This window comes from Harmonia axyridis, chromosome 4 (assembly GCF_914767665.1).
Source record: "Harmonia axyridis chromosome 4, icHarAxyr1.1, whole genome shotgun sequence".
NCBI lineage: Eukaryota > Metazoa > Arthropoda > Insecta > Coleoptera > Coccinellidae > Harmonia > Harmonia axyridis.
This window is the reverse complement of record NC_059504.1, coordinates 12152650-12173035: the sequence shown is the minus strand read 5'-3', so window position 1 is coordinate 12173035 and position 20386 is coordinate 12152650. Positions and strand designations below refer to the sequence as shown.

At 38.4% G+C, this 20386-nt stretch overlaps 1 protein-coding gene across 2 annotated transcripts in view; it reads left to right on the top strand.

Moving 5' to 3' along the window:
* The window catches only part of LOC123678405 (putative dipeptidase CPSG_01350), a 341260-nt gene that overhangs the window by 318599 nt on the left and 2275 nt on the right, over window positions 1–20386 (top strand). For both annotated transcript variants that reach the window (XM_045615417.1, XM_045615418.1), the window contains exons 7-10: window positions 59–209; window positions 3537–3606; window positions 12977–13238; window positions 15030–15105. In XM_045615417.1, coding sequence (XP_045471373.1) covers window positions 59–209; window positions 3537–3606; window positions 12977–13238; window positions 15030–15105 — 559 coding nt within the window. The remainder of the gene's footprint in view (window positions 1–58; window positions 210–3536; window positions 3607–12976; window positions 13239–15029; window positions 15106–20386) is intronic.

The window sequence follows — 20386 nt, the reverse complement described above, 5'->3', positions numbered from 1 at the left end:
ATTGAAACATTAAGTTCAAAGCTATCATGAAATTAATAACATTCTCTTATCATTCCAGAGATTCTGAAGGCGCATAAGGATCAAAAGCTCTGCTCTTTGATAGGCGTCGAAGGAGGGCACTCTCTAGCAGGAAGCTTAGGTGTCCTGAGATCTTTGTACCACATAGGAGTCAGATATTTGACACTTACCTCGACGTGTAATACCCCATGGTAAGTAGCCTTCAAGCAATCCAGATTTAACCCTTATAGAGTTTTTCGTCAGGTATCCAAACTTTAGGTTAATGAACCCTAAAACAAGGATCTGAAACTCAATCTTCATTTTTTAATGATCTCCCTTGCAAGCGTTATCATTTCCAAAATTCGAATTCCTTTCAACGAAACCAAAGAAGGAGAAATTTGAAATTTCTATTCAGAGAATCATAAGGCCGAACTTATTTCCTGTCTTGTGAATTTAGTTTTTGTTATTTTAAGAATAAGTTTCAGTTTTATAGTTTCGAACATGAACATTGTATTGTAGTTCTGGTTTTTGCATTTTTGAGCCCTGATGAAGACTTCACAGTTGGCCTGTTTTCGAAGAAGTTGGTTTTGTAAAAAAAACTTGAAAGAGGCCAAGACACTCGTCAGAAAAGGAGCCCAGGTTTATTGTCCCAGAACCTTTCTGGAGAAGGTAAACAGAAAGAGAAACACAGGCGGAATCTTCCTTGGTTGGAAACTTTGATACTGCAAGATATAAGAATTATCTGGATCTTAGCAAGACTACGCTACACCTCTTCACTGGATTCCTTACAGGACATTGTCGCCTCAGGAAGCACCTCATGAGAATGAGTTTAGCTGAAAACGACGAGTGCATGCAGATTCTGAGGAAAGTAGAATGAAACTCCGGATCACCTGGTGACAAAATGCCTCGCCATCGCTAGCCTATGCAACAAACGTTTTGGACAAGAAACTTGTAAATTTGAGGAAGTAACCTCTTCGAAGCCATCCTAAAATGTACTAGAGTTGGTTAGAACTCTGAAACCAAAGGGTGAGCTGTAGACTGTGACGACCAATGGCTAGAACAGCTCTGATGAAGCGCACAATAAGCCATAAGTTGCGCCTTTGAATCTACAATCTACAAAGGAAAACCTGACACAGAAACCTGTGAAACGTTCCTACATAACTTATCGTTTCTATCCCTTGCTCAAAATCCCAAAAATTACAGATATTGGGAGTAAATTATTTGTTTGGACAGCAAATTCACAGTTATTCATCACATAAACTTTCCACATACTCTAGACACTATCGAATTCAAAACTACTGGCAGAAAACGTATACACAACTTCCAATCCGCTTTGCGCTCGAAGGAAACCCCTTCAACAAAGGACCCAAACCGAAACTCCATCTTAGATCTCAAAGTAGGACCGAACTACTTCCCATACAGACGGCGGCAAAAACCCATATCGACCCAAGCCCGAATCTGAGCGGGGAAAAACACGTCCCGGAAACTTATTATTCATTACGCAAGGATAATTTCATTTAGTGCCACCTCAGACTGATTAGAACGGTCGTCTAATTTGAATATTCAGGGTTTCTTCGAGGGTGAAAATAGTTTCGGGACTAATCCCGATTTACAGTTCTCTACCGCGGCCGTCCTGTCTCAACGGGTTGCCGCAAGTTCTGGCATGCACCGGTGAACGCAACGTTTGACGCGAGGAGGGGGGAATAAGACATTGGGTTCATCATTTATTCCCGAGGACGAGGAGTGTACTCCGAGTAAGATATCTGCTATCTGCATGAAGTGTCTTTAGTGATTTATAAATGCGCGAAGATCTAGTTTGGGAGCTCGGGTGATTGTTCAACTGGGTGATCGCGCGTGATGTTTCTGAATATTGTGAGAGGTGAGGAAATGGTGAGCGTATAACGAGGATTTTTTGTTGAGTTTTGGTATGATGGAGGTCTTCACGTATAAATAATGGTTTGATGAGGAGTTCTCTTCCAATTTTTATGGTACACCTCTGTTGGAGATTGCGGTGTTTCATCCTGGAACCAACAATGGAAACGTCAGTATGGCAACTCAGTGGTCCCTGCCATATACACCTCTCAACTCCATAACGTTGAACCGTAAACGATTCTAAACGTATTAGTCCAATTGAAAAGTCCCCGCTCTGATGCACAGATGGCTGTGCTAGTATTAAATCCATATGATTTTTAGTTATTATCAATCTTCAAACGATGCTTGACAAAATTCGACAGCAGTCCGACCATTAGTTTGTAAGATATTGCGTTGTGAGTGTAGCTACTTTTGTCATTTGAAAAAAAGTGGAACAAAAGAATTTCGTACGCTGATAAAATATTGCTTTTGAAAGGGAAAAAATATAGTTGAAACAAAATCTTGGCTTGATGAAGAGTTTCCGGGGTCTGCACCAGGAAAATCAACCATCATTGATTGGTTTGCTAAGTTCAAACGTGGTGAAATGAGCACCGAAGATGGCGAACGCAGTGGACGCCCAAAAGAGGTTGTCACCGACGAAAAAAAAAAGTTCACAAAATAATTTTGAATGACCGTAAAGTGAAGTTGATCGAGATATCAGACATTGTGAAGATATCATCTAAACGTGTACATCATATCATCCACGAATATTTGTACATGAGAAAGCTGTGTCCAAAATGGGTGCCGCGCGAGCTCACAATCGATCAAAAGCAACAACGTGTTAATGATTCTGAGAAGTGTTTGAAGCTGTTTAAGTGCAATAAACCTGAATTTTTGCGTCGATATGTGACAATGGATGAAACATGGTTCCATCATTTCACTCCGGAGTCCAATCAACAGTCAGCTGAGTGGACTGCACACGATGAACCGAATCCAAAGCAAGGAAAAACACAACAGTCAGGTGGCAAGGTTATGGCATCAGTATTCTGGGATGGGCAAGGTATAATATTCATTGATTATCTCCCAAAAGGCCAGAACGTCAACAGCGATTATTATTATATAGCGTTATTGGATCGTTTAAAGGATGACTTTTTCCTGTTCTCAGACCTCAAAAGAATGCTCGCTGGAAAGAAATTTAACGCCAATGAGGAAGTTATCGCCGAAACTGAGGCCTATTATGAAGCGAAAAACAAATCGTACTACAAAAATGGAATTAACTGTGGTAATTGAAATCTGTTTTTCATGCGAAAATAATGGATATCTACACCTTACATAAAGGTTCAAATTTCTAAGGCTTCATGAAGAAACCTTAGTTCCAGCAAACAGAACAATGAATTAAGAATATTGTTACTCAAAGCAGGTATGATAAAAAACTTCTTTTGCTGACTGAATATCCTGCACTAATCTACAGCTTTAGAATTTAATTGGTCGATTTTTTCAAGAGATCATTTAATTCCTATTTTCCCCGATTACGTTGTTTTCTTTTTCAGATGTCCAACCATCATTTACCGATTAAACACCGCAACCTCACCTTCCCAAAACCGAATTATCCTCCCTAATTTTTTATCCCTACCTGTCCATGTCCAAAAATGGCAAAACGAAATTTAAAATATCCTTTTAATTTTCAGGGCCGACTGTTCCCTCGTCGACATGCCGGGAAGGAAGCCGGAACACGGAGGCTTAACGGCCTTCGGCAAGGTAAGGAGGTTAATTGCGGCGCGGATTTCGGCCGAGTTTGCCGCTCCGCAATAATGAATTTATGAGCGCGGTTATATTAAAGCTTCGCGCGAGCTGGTTTTTTCGTTTGAAATTATTGCGTCCGAGGGGGGCTAATTCCGAAGTTCATAATTCTCGCCCCCTGCCCCCCCGTGGGGTACTAATTTATCGGACGCGCCGCGGTTTTTCGGCCGTTTCGGCCGAGCCAGGGAAAAACGCGTGCGGTCTGTTTATTTCGTTGATTGTGGTGATCCGGAGGAATCGATTCCTGGTATTTATTTGTATAGCTAGGATTTGGGTGGTGACGTAGATGAAAACAGGGTGGAACTAGAACAGGACCAAAAAAATTACGGAATGGGGAAACCTGGAAAATTGGGAGCCAATTAGATGTCAGGAGTATAAAAGATGAAAATAGTGTGCCACTGAAACGAATTTCGAGTATCTCACAATAAAAAGTGCTGGGAACGCTGGTTTTCATCGATGAATTTTTTTTCCCAAAAAACTATTCAGACTGGAATTTGTTACAAAAATGAGCCACTATACCGAATATATCCTTGTAGCTGTTTAATTAATTCAAAAGTCTTGAAATCTAAAAGTGAAATTTAAGCCTCTTTTTATGCTGATTGGAAATACATAGGCGTACTTCTTTGCCTCCGCCGTTTTTTTCGAAAATTATACATTTATGATTCAAAGTATTGTCCATCGCTGGCCCCTATTTTCTCCCATCTTTTGGACAGCGTATGAATCCCGCGTTGAAAAAACTGATCATCTTTTTAAGCGATCCACGAATCGATACAATTTTTTACTTCTTCCTAGACCCGAAGTGCTGGTCAGCCAGGCCATGTGTCATTGATCGAAACAAGTGATAGTCCGAGGGGGCAACGTCTGGAGAATACGGCAAGTGGGGTAGGACTTCCCATTTCAACATTTCCAAGTATGTCTTGACCACTATCGCAACATGAGGTCGAGCATTGTCATGCTGTAAAATGACTTTATCATGTATGTCGTTGTATTATGGCCGTTTGTCCTTCAATGCTCCGCTCAAATGCATAAATTACTTTCGATAACGATCTCCTGTGATTATTTCAGGCGGTTTTTACAACTCATAATACACCAAATACTGAGCATGACCTTGCAACAGTGAATATTCGGTTTAGCCATCGACGTGGAAGCATGGCCGGAATATCCTCATGATTTTCTGTGCTTGGGATTATCTCAATTATCCCCTTTTTCTTTTTCAGTCATAATGCGATACAGAAATCCTTTCCGTCTTTGTCTTGCAGGCAGCTGTTCACAAGCAAACAAACGCCGTTCAACATCTCTCGGCTTTAACTCCGTACGGCACCAAATTTCCTTGTTTCTGAATCTTTCCCATGACTTTCAGGCGTTCGAAATGTCTTGTTGCGTCACTACCAATGTTCCTGCCAATTCTTGTTGTGTTTGACACGAGTCTTGATCAAGTATCATCTCCAATTCTGCATCTTCGAAAACCTTCTCTCTTCCACCGCCATGCTGGTCTTCGATGTCAAAATCATCGTTCTTTAAGCGTTGAAATCACCCTCGGCGCGTTCTTTCACTAATAAGCCTTGCCATGGTTATTTGAGAGCATTTGATGAGCCTCAGCCGCAGATATTAAAGCAGAAAATTTAAACCTCCCGCAAATGACGAGAATTTGGCTGTCAAGCTGACATGTTTTATCGAAAATAACTTTATGATGCAGATACTAATCGACTAATATTTCGATGGCGTTATGTTTACAAATACCTAATGCTGTAATGAGTTCATTACAGCACTGTTTTTGGTACTGTAATGAACTTATTACGATACTGAAATAGAGAAACATTTTTTTTTCACCAAGACATGCTCCTTGTCATAAATCGATGAAAGCTTTAGTCGAATTGAACGAACTGCGCTTCCAACTGCTTGGCCACCCACACATTATCCTCCAGACCTAGCCCCCGATAGTTTCTGGCTTTTTGCCGACCTCAAAAAAATGCTTCAGGGAAAGAAATTTGGCTCTAATGAAGAGATTATTGCCGAAGTTGAAGCCTACTTCGAAAACAATGACGAATCTTCATATATGAAGATTCGTCATTCGTCTTTTCTGTAGAAAAGAATTAGAATTACAGAAAAATTTAGAGGAGCGTTGGAGTCCATGTGTCACTCTTGAAGATGCGTTGTCTGATTAGGCCGTGGGCATATTGAGTGAAGTGTTATGCAGGTTGCCTTTACTATTTTATCTTACATTTTTGACACTTATTATCTTTTTTTTAATCACTTTCAACTGTACTCTTGTCTGAATCTGATCCAGACAATTTGAAAGCTTTTTGCGAAGAATTTTCTGTCATTTCATCAACTATTAATCTCACAATGCAGCTGAAGGGTAAACTTCATCAACCAAAAACACTGAATAGGTATATCCAAAATGACTGGAATGAAGATCAAATCATCGAAGCTTTCGAGTCCGGAACTCCCAGAATATTTGGAACGTGACAAATTATTCATGCTGCCACTATAGCCAAAGCCAATTCATCGGGATATCCATATTTGAGCTGAATATTGAGTAATTCGAAATCATTCATTACGGTACATTCTCCAACTGCTAAATGAATTCAAGCAAAAACTACGCTACAATTCCATAATTATATGATACATCTCTCATCGCCCCACCTCACCAAACAAAAGATGTCATCCGCGAATTCCCGCGCGAGATCAAAGCGGCCAGGATAAACCGAATCTCGGATTAACCAATGAAAACGCTCAGGGAACGCTCCTTGGCCCTCCATAATTCATAATTCCGATGCTTTAACGGCGCAATTCGCAAATACCGCGGATACTTAATGGAGGATGAGTTTTCTAATATAAATTTTATGGAAGCGTTAAATCGCGGAACTACGCAACGCCTCGGGGCCAAGACAAGCGCGGCCTGATTCTAATCTAGGCCACTTTATTTGATTAAAAAATCTTCCTGCTGTTTTAATTCGATGCCTGCTGGTCTGGGCGCTATCCGTACTTTACGCCGTGTTTTCTTCATAACGCCCGGATAGGGTCCGGACCTGTTTAATAACGCTGGGTTCAGTTTTTGAATTGGGGGCGGCGAGTTTATGTTCGCCTTAAAAAATAAAAAAAAATTTCTTGGGATGGTCAATTTGGTAAGTTAGGTCAGTCCTGCTGGAGTTGTAATAACGACAGATCTGCTTGCGGTCTTGTTAACAGTGTATTAGGCCAATTGAAAAGTCCCCGGTCTGATGCACACATGGCGGTGCTAATATTAAATCCATATGATTTTTAGTTAGTACCTACCTTCAAACAATACGTGTCAAAATTTGACAGCAGTCCGACCATAAGTTTGGGAGAATATTGCTTTTCGAAGGGAAAAAATACAGTTGAAGCAAAATCTTGGCTTGATGAAGAGTTTCCGGGGTCTGAACCAGGAAAATTAACCATTATTGATTGGTATGCCAAGTTCAAATGTGGTGAAATGAGCACCGAAGACAGCGAACGCTGTGGACACCCAAATGAGGCTGTCACCGACGAAAAACTCAAAAAAGTGCACAAAATAATATTGAATGACCGTAAAGTGAAGTTGTTCGAGATAGCGGACATTGTGAAGATATTATCTGAACGTGTACGTCATATCATTCACGAATATTTGTACATGAGAAAGCTGTGTGCAAAATGGGTGCCGTGCGAGCTCACAATCGATCAAAAGCAACAACGTGTTAATGATTCTGAGCAGTGTTTGAAGCTGTTTAAGTCCAATAAACCTGAATGTTTGCGTCGATATATGACAATGGATGAAACATGGATTCATCATTTCACTCCGGAGTCCAATCAACAGTCAGCTGAGTTGACTGCACACGTTGAACCGAATCCAAAGCGAGGAAAAACACAACAGTCAGATGGCAAGGTTATGGCATCAGTATTCTGGGATGCGAAAGGTATAATATTCATTGATAACCTCCAAAAGGGCCAGACCATCAACAGCGATTATTATATAGCGTTATTGGATCGTTTGAAGAACGAAATCGTTAAAAAACGGCCCCATTTAAAAAAAAAGTGCTGTTTCATCAAGACAATGCGCCGTGTCACAAATCAATGAAAACAATGCAAATTGCATGAATTGGGCTTCGAATTGCTTCTGCATCCACCGTATTCGCCAGATCTGGCCCCCAACGACTTTTTCCTGTTCTCAGACCTTAAAAGAATGCTCGCTGGAAAGAAATTTAGCGTCAATAAAAAAGTAATCGCCGAAACTGAGGCCTATTTTAAAGCGAAAGACAAATCGTACTACAAATATGGTATCGAAAAGTTGGAAGATCGCTGGAATCGCTGAATTGCTGAATTGCTCTTGAAGGACTCTATGTTGAATAATAAAATCGAATTTTGCAATTTTAAAACAGAAATTTCAAAAGTGGCCAATCTTTTTTATCCCAAATTAAGAAAGCTTTCTGTACCTTCGATATACTCGCAAGCATAAAATTGTTCGGCATTGCAAGCCTTCTCTGGAAAATTTTGAAGTAAAATTTGAATTAGAGTCGTTTGCAATCTAACACTTACTTCATTTTGCATTTCCTCGACTCCCATTGGATCTTGAATTATCGGATTTTGATGATTCAGTTGATGTAAAAGTAACGAACCCTCGATTCAGATGTCCAGGTGTTCAGTTTGCATTGAATTCTTCCTATTCAGAGGAGACTTGCTCTGGAGCTTTTGTCCCCTTGCAATATTGATGAGAACTTAATGCCTAATACGAACTCGATGCATTTCTTCCAGCCTTTTTTGCCATACTTTGCATTCAGACTGAATGCCTACCGCTTATTTGTGAATATTCCATCAGTCTCCAGTCGCACCCTCAGCAACTTCTTCTCGTCATTTATTATTCATCCCCTGGTTCCGATTATGTTCAATATTTCAACAATAAGGGGGTGAAAAAATTGCCTCACTTTCGGGATGAGCCCAGAGGATTGGGGACCATGACTGGATTCTCTCAGTAAAACACCCTTTGAGGTTATGGAATTTTTTTCGATGAGGCTTGTTGGGAACTCTCCCTTTCACGCAGATGTGGGATTGATGTTCTTGAATATTTATTCCTATTTCATTTTGTTTGCGGATGCATTCAGAATAACTGTGACATTGGGTGTGGCACTAAATTTGCTGATCTTTCGTTTCTAAAAATCAGTCTCAAACTATTTAGAAGAGCTGACATTGCATTGAAAACACTTATGGCCTGATCCAAATACCCAAACAAAATTTCACCTACATTGGAGATCATGAGAATTTCACGTTCACACAAACTCGTTATGCACCCTATATTCATAAAAGCTTAAATTCATTTGGGCCATCTATCACACGAAAAGACTTCCCATGCCAAATTTCATTAAAATCAGATAAAAATTATACGGCAATTACAAATTTTTCCAAACATTCATACCCACAACACTAAACGAAACCAAACTTGTTCTAAATAGTTTCAAATCAAGAACCATTGCTCACAAAATTTTCTCTACCATCAGAAGTCTCCGAAGGATTCTATTTTTTCGCCCTTTGATGAAAATTTGTGAAGCTTTTCATTAGCTTAATAGCTTTTTGGATGGAAACATCAGAGAGATAATGTGAAAAGGGCAGACTTATCAGATTTAAGATCCATATGATAAGTCTTCTATCCGCTCAATTAACTGCACTTTCGCATCTGTCAAAGCTCCAGTCTAAATTCGATGCACAGATCTATAGTAGGTATATTTATTTTACCAATGGCATTACGTCACTGATGACGATTCAAAGGGGCCAACTGTATCCAACTGTATTTGTGGAAACTGAGCAATTTCTAAATTTTGTGTTATTAACTCTTTGCTACGTTACATATGTACTTATTGTGATTGTGCGTATTTATTTCATTTTTAATAAAAATTTGTTTTGATTATTTTCGATTTAATTTTCATCTGCTATAGTTATGTTCACCTTTTAGCATTTATATAAAATATTGATTCCATGAGAATGTGAATGAATCATAAAATGAATCATTTGAAATAGAATTTGTTTTGTAAGCAGTAAAATAATTATTTTTACAGTCTGGCTTCGAACGCTGACGTTTTGCCATTGCTAAAATAATTCAATAATATTGATGGCTTTTTTATTTGGTGTGATATTTGCAAATTAACTCTACACTTCACACGTTTGCTGAAATAATGAATCAACTGCGGAAAATTTATGAGAAAGCTTAGTAGAAATGAACTCTCAAATTGAAGGGAATTGGACGGTCCTTCAAGGGGCAATAACCTAAAGTATCACAAGTTCCGAAAAACATCAAGGATGCCATCCTGAAAAACTAGTCTATTGGTTCCTCTCCTAGAAAACGTTATTCATCAAAAATAAGGGATTGAACTTACCGCCCCAATGATGAATATTTTCGTTCACAGCCATTAAATCGGACAGTTCTGGTGCCCATAACATCATTCAACTTTTTTGTCGAGCCGTTTCGAATTACATTTTGGTCCTTCAGACAGGACAAACTTGCCTTGCCGACGTACATTGACAAAAAGCGCTATAACTCAAGAACGATCTAGGATATCGTTGCGAATAAATAAGAATTGAAGGTTGGGGAAATTTGTTTTTGAATTTTCACGGCTTATCCATAAATTCATGCGAAGTCGGAAAACGCGATTTCTTTGTCCGATGAAAAAATTTATATTCTTTTTGGTTTATTGTTTTCAATCATGAGCCTTCGCAATGTATAGAATCCAAAATTCAAATCAAAGAAATAGTGAACATTTGTCCATGGGAAAGCTTTTCTCGAAATGTGAACCGCGCCCTCTATCTTGAAGGCAGAAACCTAGCTGTCTGGATATGTCCTCAAGAGTGTTTTTAAAAGAAACCTCAAGCACATACAGGTTACCATGAATGGGAATTTGGAATCACATAGTCAAAACTTGATGACCTGGGAATACGATAATACCAAAAAATACTACTTAGAAGTAACGAAGTTACTTTGCTATGGTTCACAAGGCATAGTGGTATTTGAGGCAAAGAAAAAGCCAAAGGCTAAGTCTGAACCCTTCTGTAGCCTTGGAAAGAACATTTCAAGCCAACAGTTCAGCAAACGATACTTTGAGTTGCATAAGCAAAATTATTCTTGGAAATTTCTCCATTCCACACAAAATAGCTCATGCAGTTGCCACAAGCTGATCTTTTTATTAATGTGGCACGGCTGATCTGCCACTTTTGGTATAAATACCGTCTGCACCGTATAGACATGTCGGTAGATAGATGAAATTTACAGGCTCTGCAAAGCGGATTTGGCTGTACCTATACCTTCCTTGCAAATATACAGAATACGCTCTATTAGTGTGACATCACACACCGCCATTTTTGGTTATCCTGTCAGTATTCGGAATCCAAACAAATACATTGTCACTGAAATTAGTACGGTGTCGTTGAAGGAATTGGCTTATTTTCATAAATAAGAGTATTTGAGGAACGATTTCAGTATTAATTCATATACAGAAGGAACGAGGTTAATACCAGTAAGTTTGAATCCTGTGTCATTCCCCAGATTCTGTAAGAAGCCGTGTTTATTAGTTGAACTTCAAGTTCGAACTTACTGGCATTAATCTCGTGCCTTCTGTCTATCAATTAATAGTAAAATCGTTCCTTAAATAATCTTATTTATCAAAATAAACCAATTTCTTCAACGGTACTAATTTGAATGACAATTTGTTTGTTTGGATTCCGAACACAGACAGGAGAACTAAAATGGCGGTGTGTGACTTCAACACTCATAGAGCGTATGCCATCATCATTATATGCTAGACTAGGTTTCCATTGACATATCAGATTTAGCATCATGATGGATGATCTTCTTAGCAATTGTTGGCCAGGGTATAAAACAAAAGATCCAAATACAGCATCTTATCCAATCGGATACACTTAATCTTTTTTATCTCTAAGCTACCTAGAAACATTTTGTAGATTTCATTTCCGAATATTTGGCAACTCTAGAGCTTGATCAAGGTGTTCTTTCCTTTCATATGTGTCACAATATACAACATTTCAGGAAAATTTTATGTGAAATTTGCCAATTTCAATCAAATCAGGTTAAATACAGGGATTTACTCAATTTCTATGAATTTTCTATCGAAAATATAGTTTTCATCGATAAAGTGAATACCATGACATCTAAATGATCAACAAATCAATTATGACAAAAACTGAGAATGAGTGATAAAATACAAAATAAAAACTGATATAGAATACGAAAATTTAATGACATCTTTGCGTATTTTAGTGTCGCCCTCTATATTAAGTAGAGTCGTACATGAAAACAATTTTATTGATTTCTCTTCAAGTATTCTACCAAGTCATATACTTGCAAGTATCGTTTCATCAATCGAACACAGCTTCCTAAAAATTTTAATTCCAAAAGTGTAAGGTATTATCTAGCTCGAGGATCTCACAAACGTCATTTATTCCTCGAGGGCTATAAAAGACACACCACACTAACGAGCGGTTGATTGTGAATTTCCAATCTCCAGGGTTTCCTTCCATCTAAACGAGGACTGAGATGAATTCCGAAAAAGTAATGTAGGATTCATTCGATCCCGCCATCTTCAATGCGGAACGTGGGTACTTCAGTGTCATCTTTTGAAGATGCCGACGTTCACTTCAAATGCTGTAATACCGATCTTGAGGGGTTTTTTTACCCCGTGGACTGGTAAGTACCCCTTTGCCACAAGAATCGAAAAGATGAATCGGGCAGAGCGGTTTTATTAAACGGTGTATGGGGACCCTTAGGGGAAATGGAACTATTTTTTCCGGATTGGAATTCTGTGGACTTTATGCGGATACTTCTGGGGATGAAAGAAAACTGGAAGGGGATAAGTCGCTGATATATTTGTGGAAGGGTAAGCGGAAGTCAGCGGATTTTCACTATATGAACTTTGGGATAACCTGTTACGAGTTGTTAAAATCCAACACATTACTCTAAAGCTGAGCAATGAATTTGATTTTAAAAAATCCACTATACCCGATTTCGATTCAGCTTTAGGAAGTTTACTTGCGCTTTAATTCAACCGGTAGCTCAATTGCTGGTAGATCCAGAGTTGGTAGATCAAAAGCTGGTTAATCCACAGAGTTGGTAGTTCAAATTAACTGGCTAATTCAGAGAACTTACTAATCAGCGAAGCTTATAGATCTACAGAATGGGATATCTTAGGCTCTATGTTTCTGAATCAAAACTCCTCGAAAATATTATTTGAGTTTCAGAACGAATTATCTCAGGTTCGAATCTTGCGCTTGGTATTCATTATGAATCATTATTATTATGCATATTATATATTATTTTTTCTCTTCTCAGACCATCATCAAAGAGATGAACAGACTGGGGATGATAGTGGACCTCTCGCACGTCTCAGTGGGCACAATGCGAGACGCTCTCGACGTTTCGAAAGCTCCGGTCATCTTCAGTCATTCGTCAGCGTATTCCCTCTGCAACGCGTCGAGGAATGTGAACGACGAAACCCTGAAGAAGATAGCGTTGAATAGGGGAATTGTGATGGTTAATTTTTACTCTCACTTCTTGACGTGTAGCGATACGTCGACTGTAGCTGATGCTGTAGGTAGGTAGCAGTTTGATTAGAATGGAACTATGTTGTTTTTGAAATTTTAATTCAGAAATTGTTTGATTTTCGATCAATTTATAATTTGAGGAGAACTGAGGAAACAATCCTTTTGAAATATACTAACTGACAAAGAATCTGCAACACCCAGAAGGAGCTGTTTAAATTTAAATTTTTTTTGGTAAATTATAAATAGCATATCAAGGAGTAAATTATTGAAATTTGGAGAAAAAAACGAAGGATTTACAATTTTTTTCAATAAATTTGTTAAAAATCCACCGCGATTATCTATACACTGCCCAACACGCCTCGGTATTGATGCAATAAGAAGGTCTATTTCTTCTTGAGGAATACTATCCCAAGCTACCTGTACTTCATGTCTCAGAGCCGCAAAAGCCTGTTGGGGCTGGGGTAAATCTCCAAACCTTCTACCCATGTCCCAAACATGCTCTATGGGCGAAAGATCGGCAGATCTGGGCGGTCATGGCAAAAGATTCACATAGGTCGTTTCGAAACTAACTCTGGCAACATGAGGTCGGGCATTATCTTGCTGAAATATTGGATTCTCGAACCGGTTGAAGGTAATGCAGCGCTGTTAGGTTACCTAGAATAAAGACTGAAGGTGACCTACTTGCATGTCCAATAGCACCCCATAACAGGATGGCCATGTTCTCCTAATCACTCATCAGCCATAGATCGAGTTGTCGCAAATCGGTGTTTTTTTAACAATAACTAAACATCGACTTTGGATCTCCTCGAAGAGCTGGATTGTTGTAAAATTTTAAAAACTTGCAAAAAAGACTACAACTGCAACTGAATTTGTTTACATGAAAAAGCCTTCACAATTTTTTCTCTAAATTCAATCATTCAGTCCTTGCTATACTATCTATGTTTCACCAAAAAAAAAAAGGTAGATCACTTGCATCATGGCAATCATCAGAGTAGGTATACTTATTTGAACACAAAAATTTCAATTCTATATATTCAATTATTTCTGAAAAAGTTCATTGAAAGAATCTTTTAGAACCCTCATAATCTAGAGATCATCATCCAAAAAAAAAAAATCAAATAAGCAAAAGTAATAATAAATATAAGTAGCCTAATAGTTCACATAAGTCTAAACAGAAGATTGTGCAAGAAAACAACACACGAACATCAAAGGAATTCTCAGACCCATTGTTTTCACCTACACTTTACTTGCAATCTGAACGCAGCTGCCAGAGCACTCAATATCTAGGCTAATTCTAGCATAGGTCAGCTAGAAGCTATATTCACGGTGTCAGTCAAATCTATGAAACTGGAGGTGAAAATAATGGTCCTTAGAATCTTATCGAATAAACACATACAATTTGAAGAAAATTTCTTCAGATGTTTTGCAGGTAGTTTTCAAAACTCGAATATCTTGTTACATATGTTTCTATTTCTCCATGTTTTACAATACTTATTCAAGACAGATGTATCTATATGTATATACAATCATGTATCAGTTAAAATGTAGTTTAATGAGTTGAAGCCACATTTTGGCGAGAGAACAGTTGTTGAATAATTGCTTCAATTCTTGCAAAATCATATTTTAAACTATACACTGAAATCTAATGAATCCTAATCTAAATAGTGGCTCATTTGAAACATTTTGCAATTAATTATAATTTCCTTTCTAAATTCATTGACGTAGTTGTTGAATTACCATGCAAAAATTGTAGCGAAAAAATTCTGTCATGGAGAAAGTGCCACTTTTTTCTGATAAATCAACAGTCCCTACTACCTTTCTCAATCTGAATGTATTTTCAGCTCACATAAATCATATAAGAGAGGTCGCAGGGGTGGACAATGTAGGATTGGGGGCAGGCTACGACGGTATTAACTAGTAAGTATAGTCATTTATTATCCTGACCTGCCCGTGTTTTCTGCCTGAAGTATGTAATTGCTAACAGGACACGTCCATTTTTCTTCCTGCGAGTTTTTGTTAATAACAGTGCCGAGATCCCCGCTGCTGTAGTACTCAGATAAAGGAAAAAGAATAAGTATATCGCGAGGCTGGATGGTTAGGTTATTTTCGGGATCGTTTGGAGTATTGCATGATCATCAATCCTGAAAGTAGGCTACTTTATCTAATTATGCAGTAGCAGAGCTGAAAAGTCGGAGGTTTTAATGGACGAACTCCGCCAATTATTCTAAAAATATTTTTCTTGGTGTAACTGATTTTTACGAGAGTAGAATTACATAGCGAAATTATTTTACCTTCTATAAAGGAAAATGACTTTTTTTTGTTCAGCGCACTCTACTATATCTACGCCACTGATTAACATTTAGGTTAGGAAATGATTCAAATAAGTGACAAGCAAATTTTCAGAAAGGTTCCCAAAACGGCTGAACTATTGTTTATAATCTTCGATGTGTCATCAACTTCCTATGATTCAGATTCAGAAGGTTTGCCTGTAATGTAACCTCATTTTTTGAATATTAATCCTCATTTTCTTGGCGGGATATTGCATTTATGGGAAAATAAACACGTCAACTAGAACCGTTTCTCCAATATGCGTTTTTCCTTCAGTAATACAAGCTGGCTAGTTACCACATTTCAAAAAAATCTTTGTGGGTGGGCGGGCTGTTAAAATACTAAAATTATGATGTCTTATATTAGGCCAATTTAAAAGTCCCCGGTCTGATGCACAGATGACGGTGCTAGTATTAAATCCATATGATTTTTAGTTAGTACCAACCTTCAAACGATACTTCTCACAATTTGACAGCAGTACGACCATTAGTTCGTGAGATATTGCGTTGTGAGTGTAGCTACTTTTGTTATTTGAAAAAATATGGAGAAAAAATTTTTGGTGTGCTGATAAAATATTGCTTTTTGAAGGGAAAAAATACAGTTGCCGCAAAATCTTAGCTTGATGAAGAGTTTCCGGGGTCTGCGCCAGGAAAATGAACCATCAGTGATTGGTATGCTAAGTTTAAACAAGGTGAAATGAGCACCGAAGACGGCGAATGCCATGGACGCGTTAAAGACGCAGCCACCGAAAAAATCAAAAAACTTCACAAAATAATGTTGAATGACCGTAAAGTGGAGTTGATCGAGATAGCAGACATTGTGAAGATATCATCTGAACGTGTACATCATATCATTCACGAATATTTGTACATGAGAAAGCTGTGTGCAAAATGTATGCCGCGCGAGCTCACAATCGATCAAAAGCAACAATTTGTTTATGATTCTGAAGAGTGTTTGAAGCTGTTTAAGTCCAATAAACCTGAATTTTTGAGTCGATATGTGACAATGGATGAAACATGGCTCCATCATTTCACTCAGAAGTCCAATCGACACTCAGCTGAGTGGACTGCACACGATGAACCGAATCCAAAGAGACGAAAAACACAACAGTCAGTTGACAAGGTTATGGCATCAGTATTCTGGGATGCGCAAGGTATAATATTCATCGATTACCTCCAAAAGGGCCAAACCATTAACAGCGATTGTTTTATAGCCTTATTGGATCGTTTAAAGGATGAAATCGTTAAAAAAAGTGGCCCCATTTAAAGATAAAAAAGGTGCTGTTTCATCAAGACAATGTGCCGTGTCACAAATCAATGAAAACAATGGCAAAATTGCATGAATTCGGATTGCTCCTGCATCCAACGTATTCGCCAGATCTGGCCCCCAGCGACTTTTTCCTGTTCTCAGACCTCGAAAGAACTCTCGCTGGAAAGATATTTAGCGCCAATGAAAAAGTAATCGCCGAAACTGAGGCCTATTTCGAAGCGAAAGACAAATCTTACTACGAAAAAGGTATCGAAAAGTTGGAAGATTGCTATAATCGCTGTATCGCCCTCGAAGGCAACTATATTGAATAATGAAATCAAATTTTGCCAAAACAATGTGTGTTACTATGGTAGAACAGGGACTTCTCAATTGTCCCGAAATTTTGACACGCATCTTTTAATTTGTGAAGTTTGAAACTAACAAGAAAAACATAGTGGTATGGCTCTTGTAGTTCAATATGTGCGCCAGGTGACGTGATATTCTAATAAAAATAAAAAGTTTTCAATAATTATAATTTTCCAATTTTGAATTGTTGGAATACACTGAAACCAGATTATCCTAAAATATAGTCATGGGTCTTAAAGTCTTAATATTTCCATATTCTTCGTGCAAAAACCTCAACAAATCCCTATATTTATACGAGCTTGCGTTTATTTTCGATTAGGAACGTGGTTCGACTTCCCATATCATATATTCCCGCAATATTTGAATTCAGGAGAGCGTAAAGGAAACACAATAGAATAAAGCAGTCACTTTCGCTTGGTTTATTTAAGAATACGGGTAGATCTCCGCCAAAATCGTACAGAGAATACGATAAGGATCCTTCAGAAACAAGAGCATCCTGCAAACCCTGTAACGTACCTTTGTACGATTAAAAGTGACAGAATTGTTTGTGGGATAGGAGAAACAGCGAGTGGTTGACAAAAACAGTGTGTAGTTGGTATAACTTTGCGGCAGAGAAGTAATTATAAACGAATGTCAACGAACAACTGGCCTCTAATTGTGAATTTCGTATTTAAAACTTTACTTGAACTGCAATTCATCTAGAAAAAACCTGTTAAATCTCTCTTTCGGTGTGTTGTTCGTACAGCGTTCATTTTTATGTTTTAGCTTCCGAAAAATTCCTGAAATACATATGGAGGTGAAAAGCTTTAGACGCCTAATAAATATTTTCCAAACCGATAAATTTAAACGATTCTCAAAAAAGACTGAGGTGAATTGTTGATACATTGATTAAAAGCTTCTGATTTCACGACAGTGCTTCTCTCATTTTTAGGTAGGTTTTCTTCTTGAATTTTTTATGGTACTGACGACGCTATTATCAGGTATACAACTTTGTTCTCGCCGTTTTACAGTAAATGGCTGTAACGATAAGTGGTAGTCGAAATGAATAGATCGTAGATGTCATACAATAAGCTTAGGTATTTGTAAATATAACGCCATCGAAATATTAGTCGATTTGTGTCTGCATCATAAAGTTATTCTCGATTGAACATGTCAGCATACGAGCCAAATTCTTGTCATTTGCGGGAGGTTTTAATTTTCTGCTTCAATATAAAGATATCTGCGGCTGAGGCTCATCGAATGCTCTCAAATACCTTTGGTGAGGCCGCTATTATTAGTTAAGGAACGTGGCGAGAGTGGTTTCAACGTTTCAAGAATGGTGATTTTGACTTCGAAGACCAGCATGGCGGTGGAAGAGAGTCGAAGATGCAGAATTGAAGGCATCACCGAATATTCACGGTTCCAAGGTCATGCTCAGTATTTGGTGGGACCAGCTCGGCGTAGTGCATTATTATTCGTTAAAACCGACTGAAACAATCATAAGCGATCGTTATCGAACGCAATTAATGCGTTTGAGCCGAGCATTGAAGGACAAACGGCCGCAATACAACGAGAGGAATGATAAATTGATTTTACAGCATGACAATGCTCGAACCCATTTTGCGAAAGTCGTCAAGACATACTTGGAAACGTTGAAATGGGAAGTCCTTAAAAATTGGGTCGATTCGAGGATCGCTTCAAAAGATGACCAGTTCTTTCAACGCGGGATTCGTACGCTGCCCGAAAGATGGGGGAAAGTAGTGCCATCGATAGACAATACTTTGAATCATGAATGTATAATCAGTTTTTTACATTAAAGCCTCGAATTTCGGAAAAAGACGGCGCAAGCAAAGTTGTACGCCTATGTAACACAAAATTTTGCACGGAGCTTGTAATTAGTATTCTTTAAATGCACTCAAAATTTCAACTAATACAACATTCAACTTAACTGCGATTTCAAATCCATTTGGGTTTCTAAAATGTTGTACAGTGTAAAATTAATCTATGTTATCTGGAGCTCTTAACTTGAAGAGAAAAATTAAAATGCGTTTCAGAAACCCAAAATGACGCTTGACGTAGGTACAATTTACGTGTAATATTTGACCACTGTGTTAACTGGCAGGATGTTCAAATAAAAGGAGTTAATCTTACTTTGAGCAACCCAAATGACGCTTGACCATAGAATTGACAGCTGTTAAGTTGAATTTTACGTTGATTGGCCTTTCAGAAACCGGCCGTGAGCGTCTGACCAAAAGTTGTAGAGCCAAATATCAAATCTGACAAACCTACACCTACAAATTACCGATCACCTGCAGCATATCAACTTTTACACCAACACCCCCCCCCCTCAGCGTATTCACAAATCGTGCCGATTGGTCCAATTACTCAAGCTTATCATATCCGCCATGAATTACTCAAGCAGTAGCTATATCACAGGGGAGTTAGAGTTAATTATCTGCCATTTATCACAGTCCAGATTGTTCTGAGAGGACGATGTCGGCAGATAGCGAACTAAGCCTTTGTGCAAAGGAACCTCGAGGATTGTTATTGATAGAGAAGGGAGGGAGGAAATTAGGGGATGGGGTTGTATGGCGGTCAGCTACGGGGATGAACGCCACCTGCGATCTAGACCGCGGTTATGAACCCCTAGGATATGCCACCTAAGCTCTCTGTCCGGCAGTAATGAATGGATGCTTGGGGTAACTTTGATGAAGAAACGGTGTTCGCCACGAATCTGACGAGTCGTTTTGGGCGCTTTGCGTTCGTTTCGTGGCGTTACGTTACATATAGGGAATCCAATCGAGCACCGCAATCAGGAGATCAACATGGCCTGAAGATAAATACATCAAAAACAAAGGTGATAGTAGTCAGTAAAAATCAAAACTTAACAGCCAATCTACGAGTATATACAACATTCCAATTCGAGAGGTGAGGAAGTTCAAAAACCTCGGGTCCTGGAATCCTGGATAACCCAAAACCTGGATCCAAGAGTCGAAATTCGAGCAAGAATTGAAAATGCGAGAACTACCTTCCTAAAAACTGAAAAATTACTTACAAACACCACCTTGTCACTTGATACCTGATATTGCTATGTGAGAACATACATACACTGTGTCCGTAAAGTATGGAACAAATTCATTTTTAGCCAAACAGACCATTTTAAGAATAATCCTGAAACACATCGGTTTTCGATTTTAATTTACCGTATTTTAAAATAATAATCTGATATACAGGGTGAATTACTTTCGAGTAATGACGTAACCGTCTTTTTTTTCAT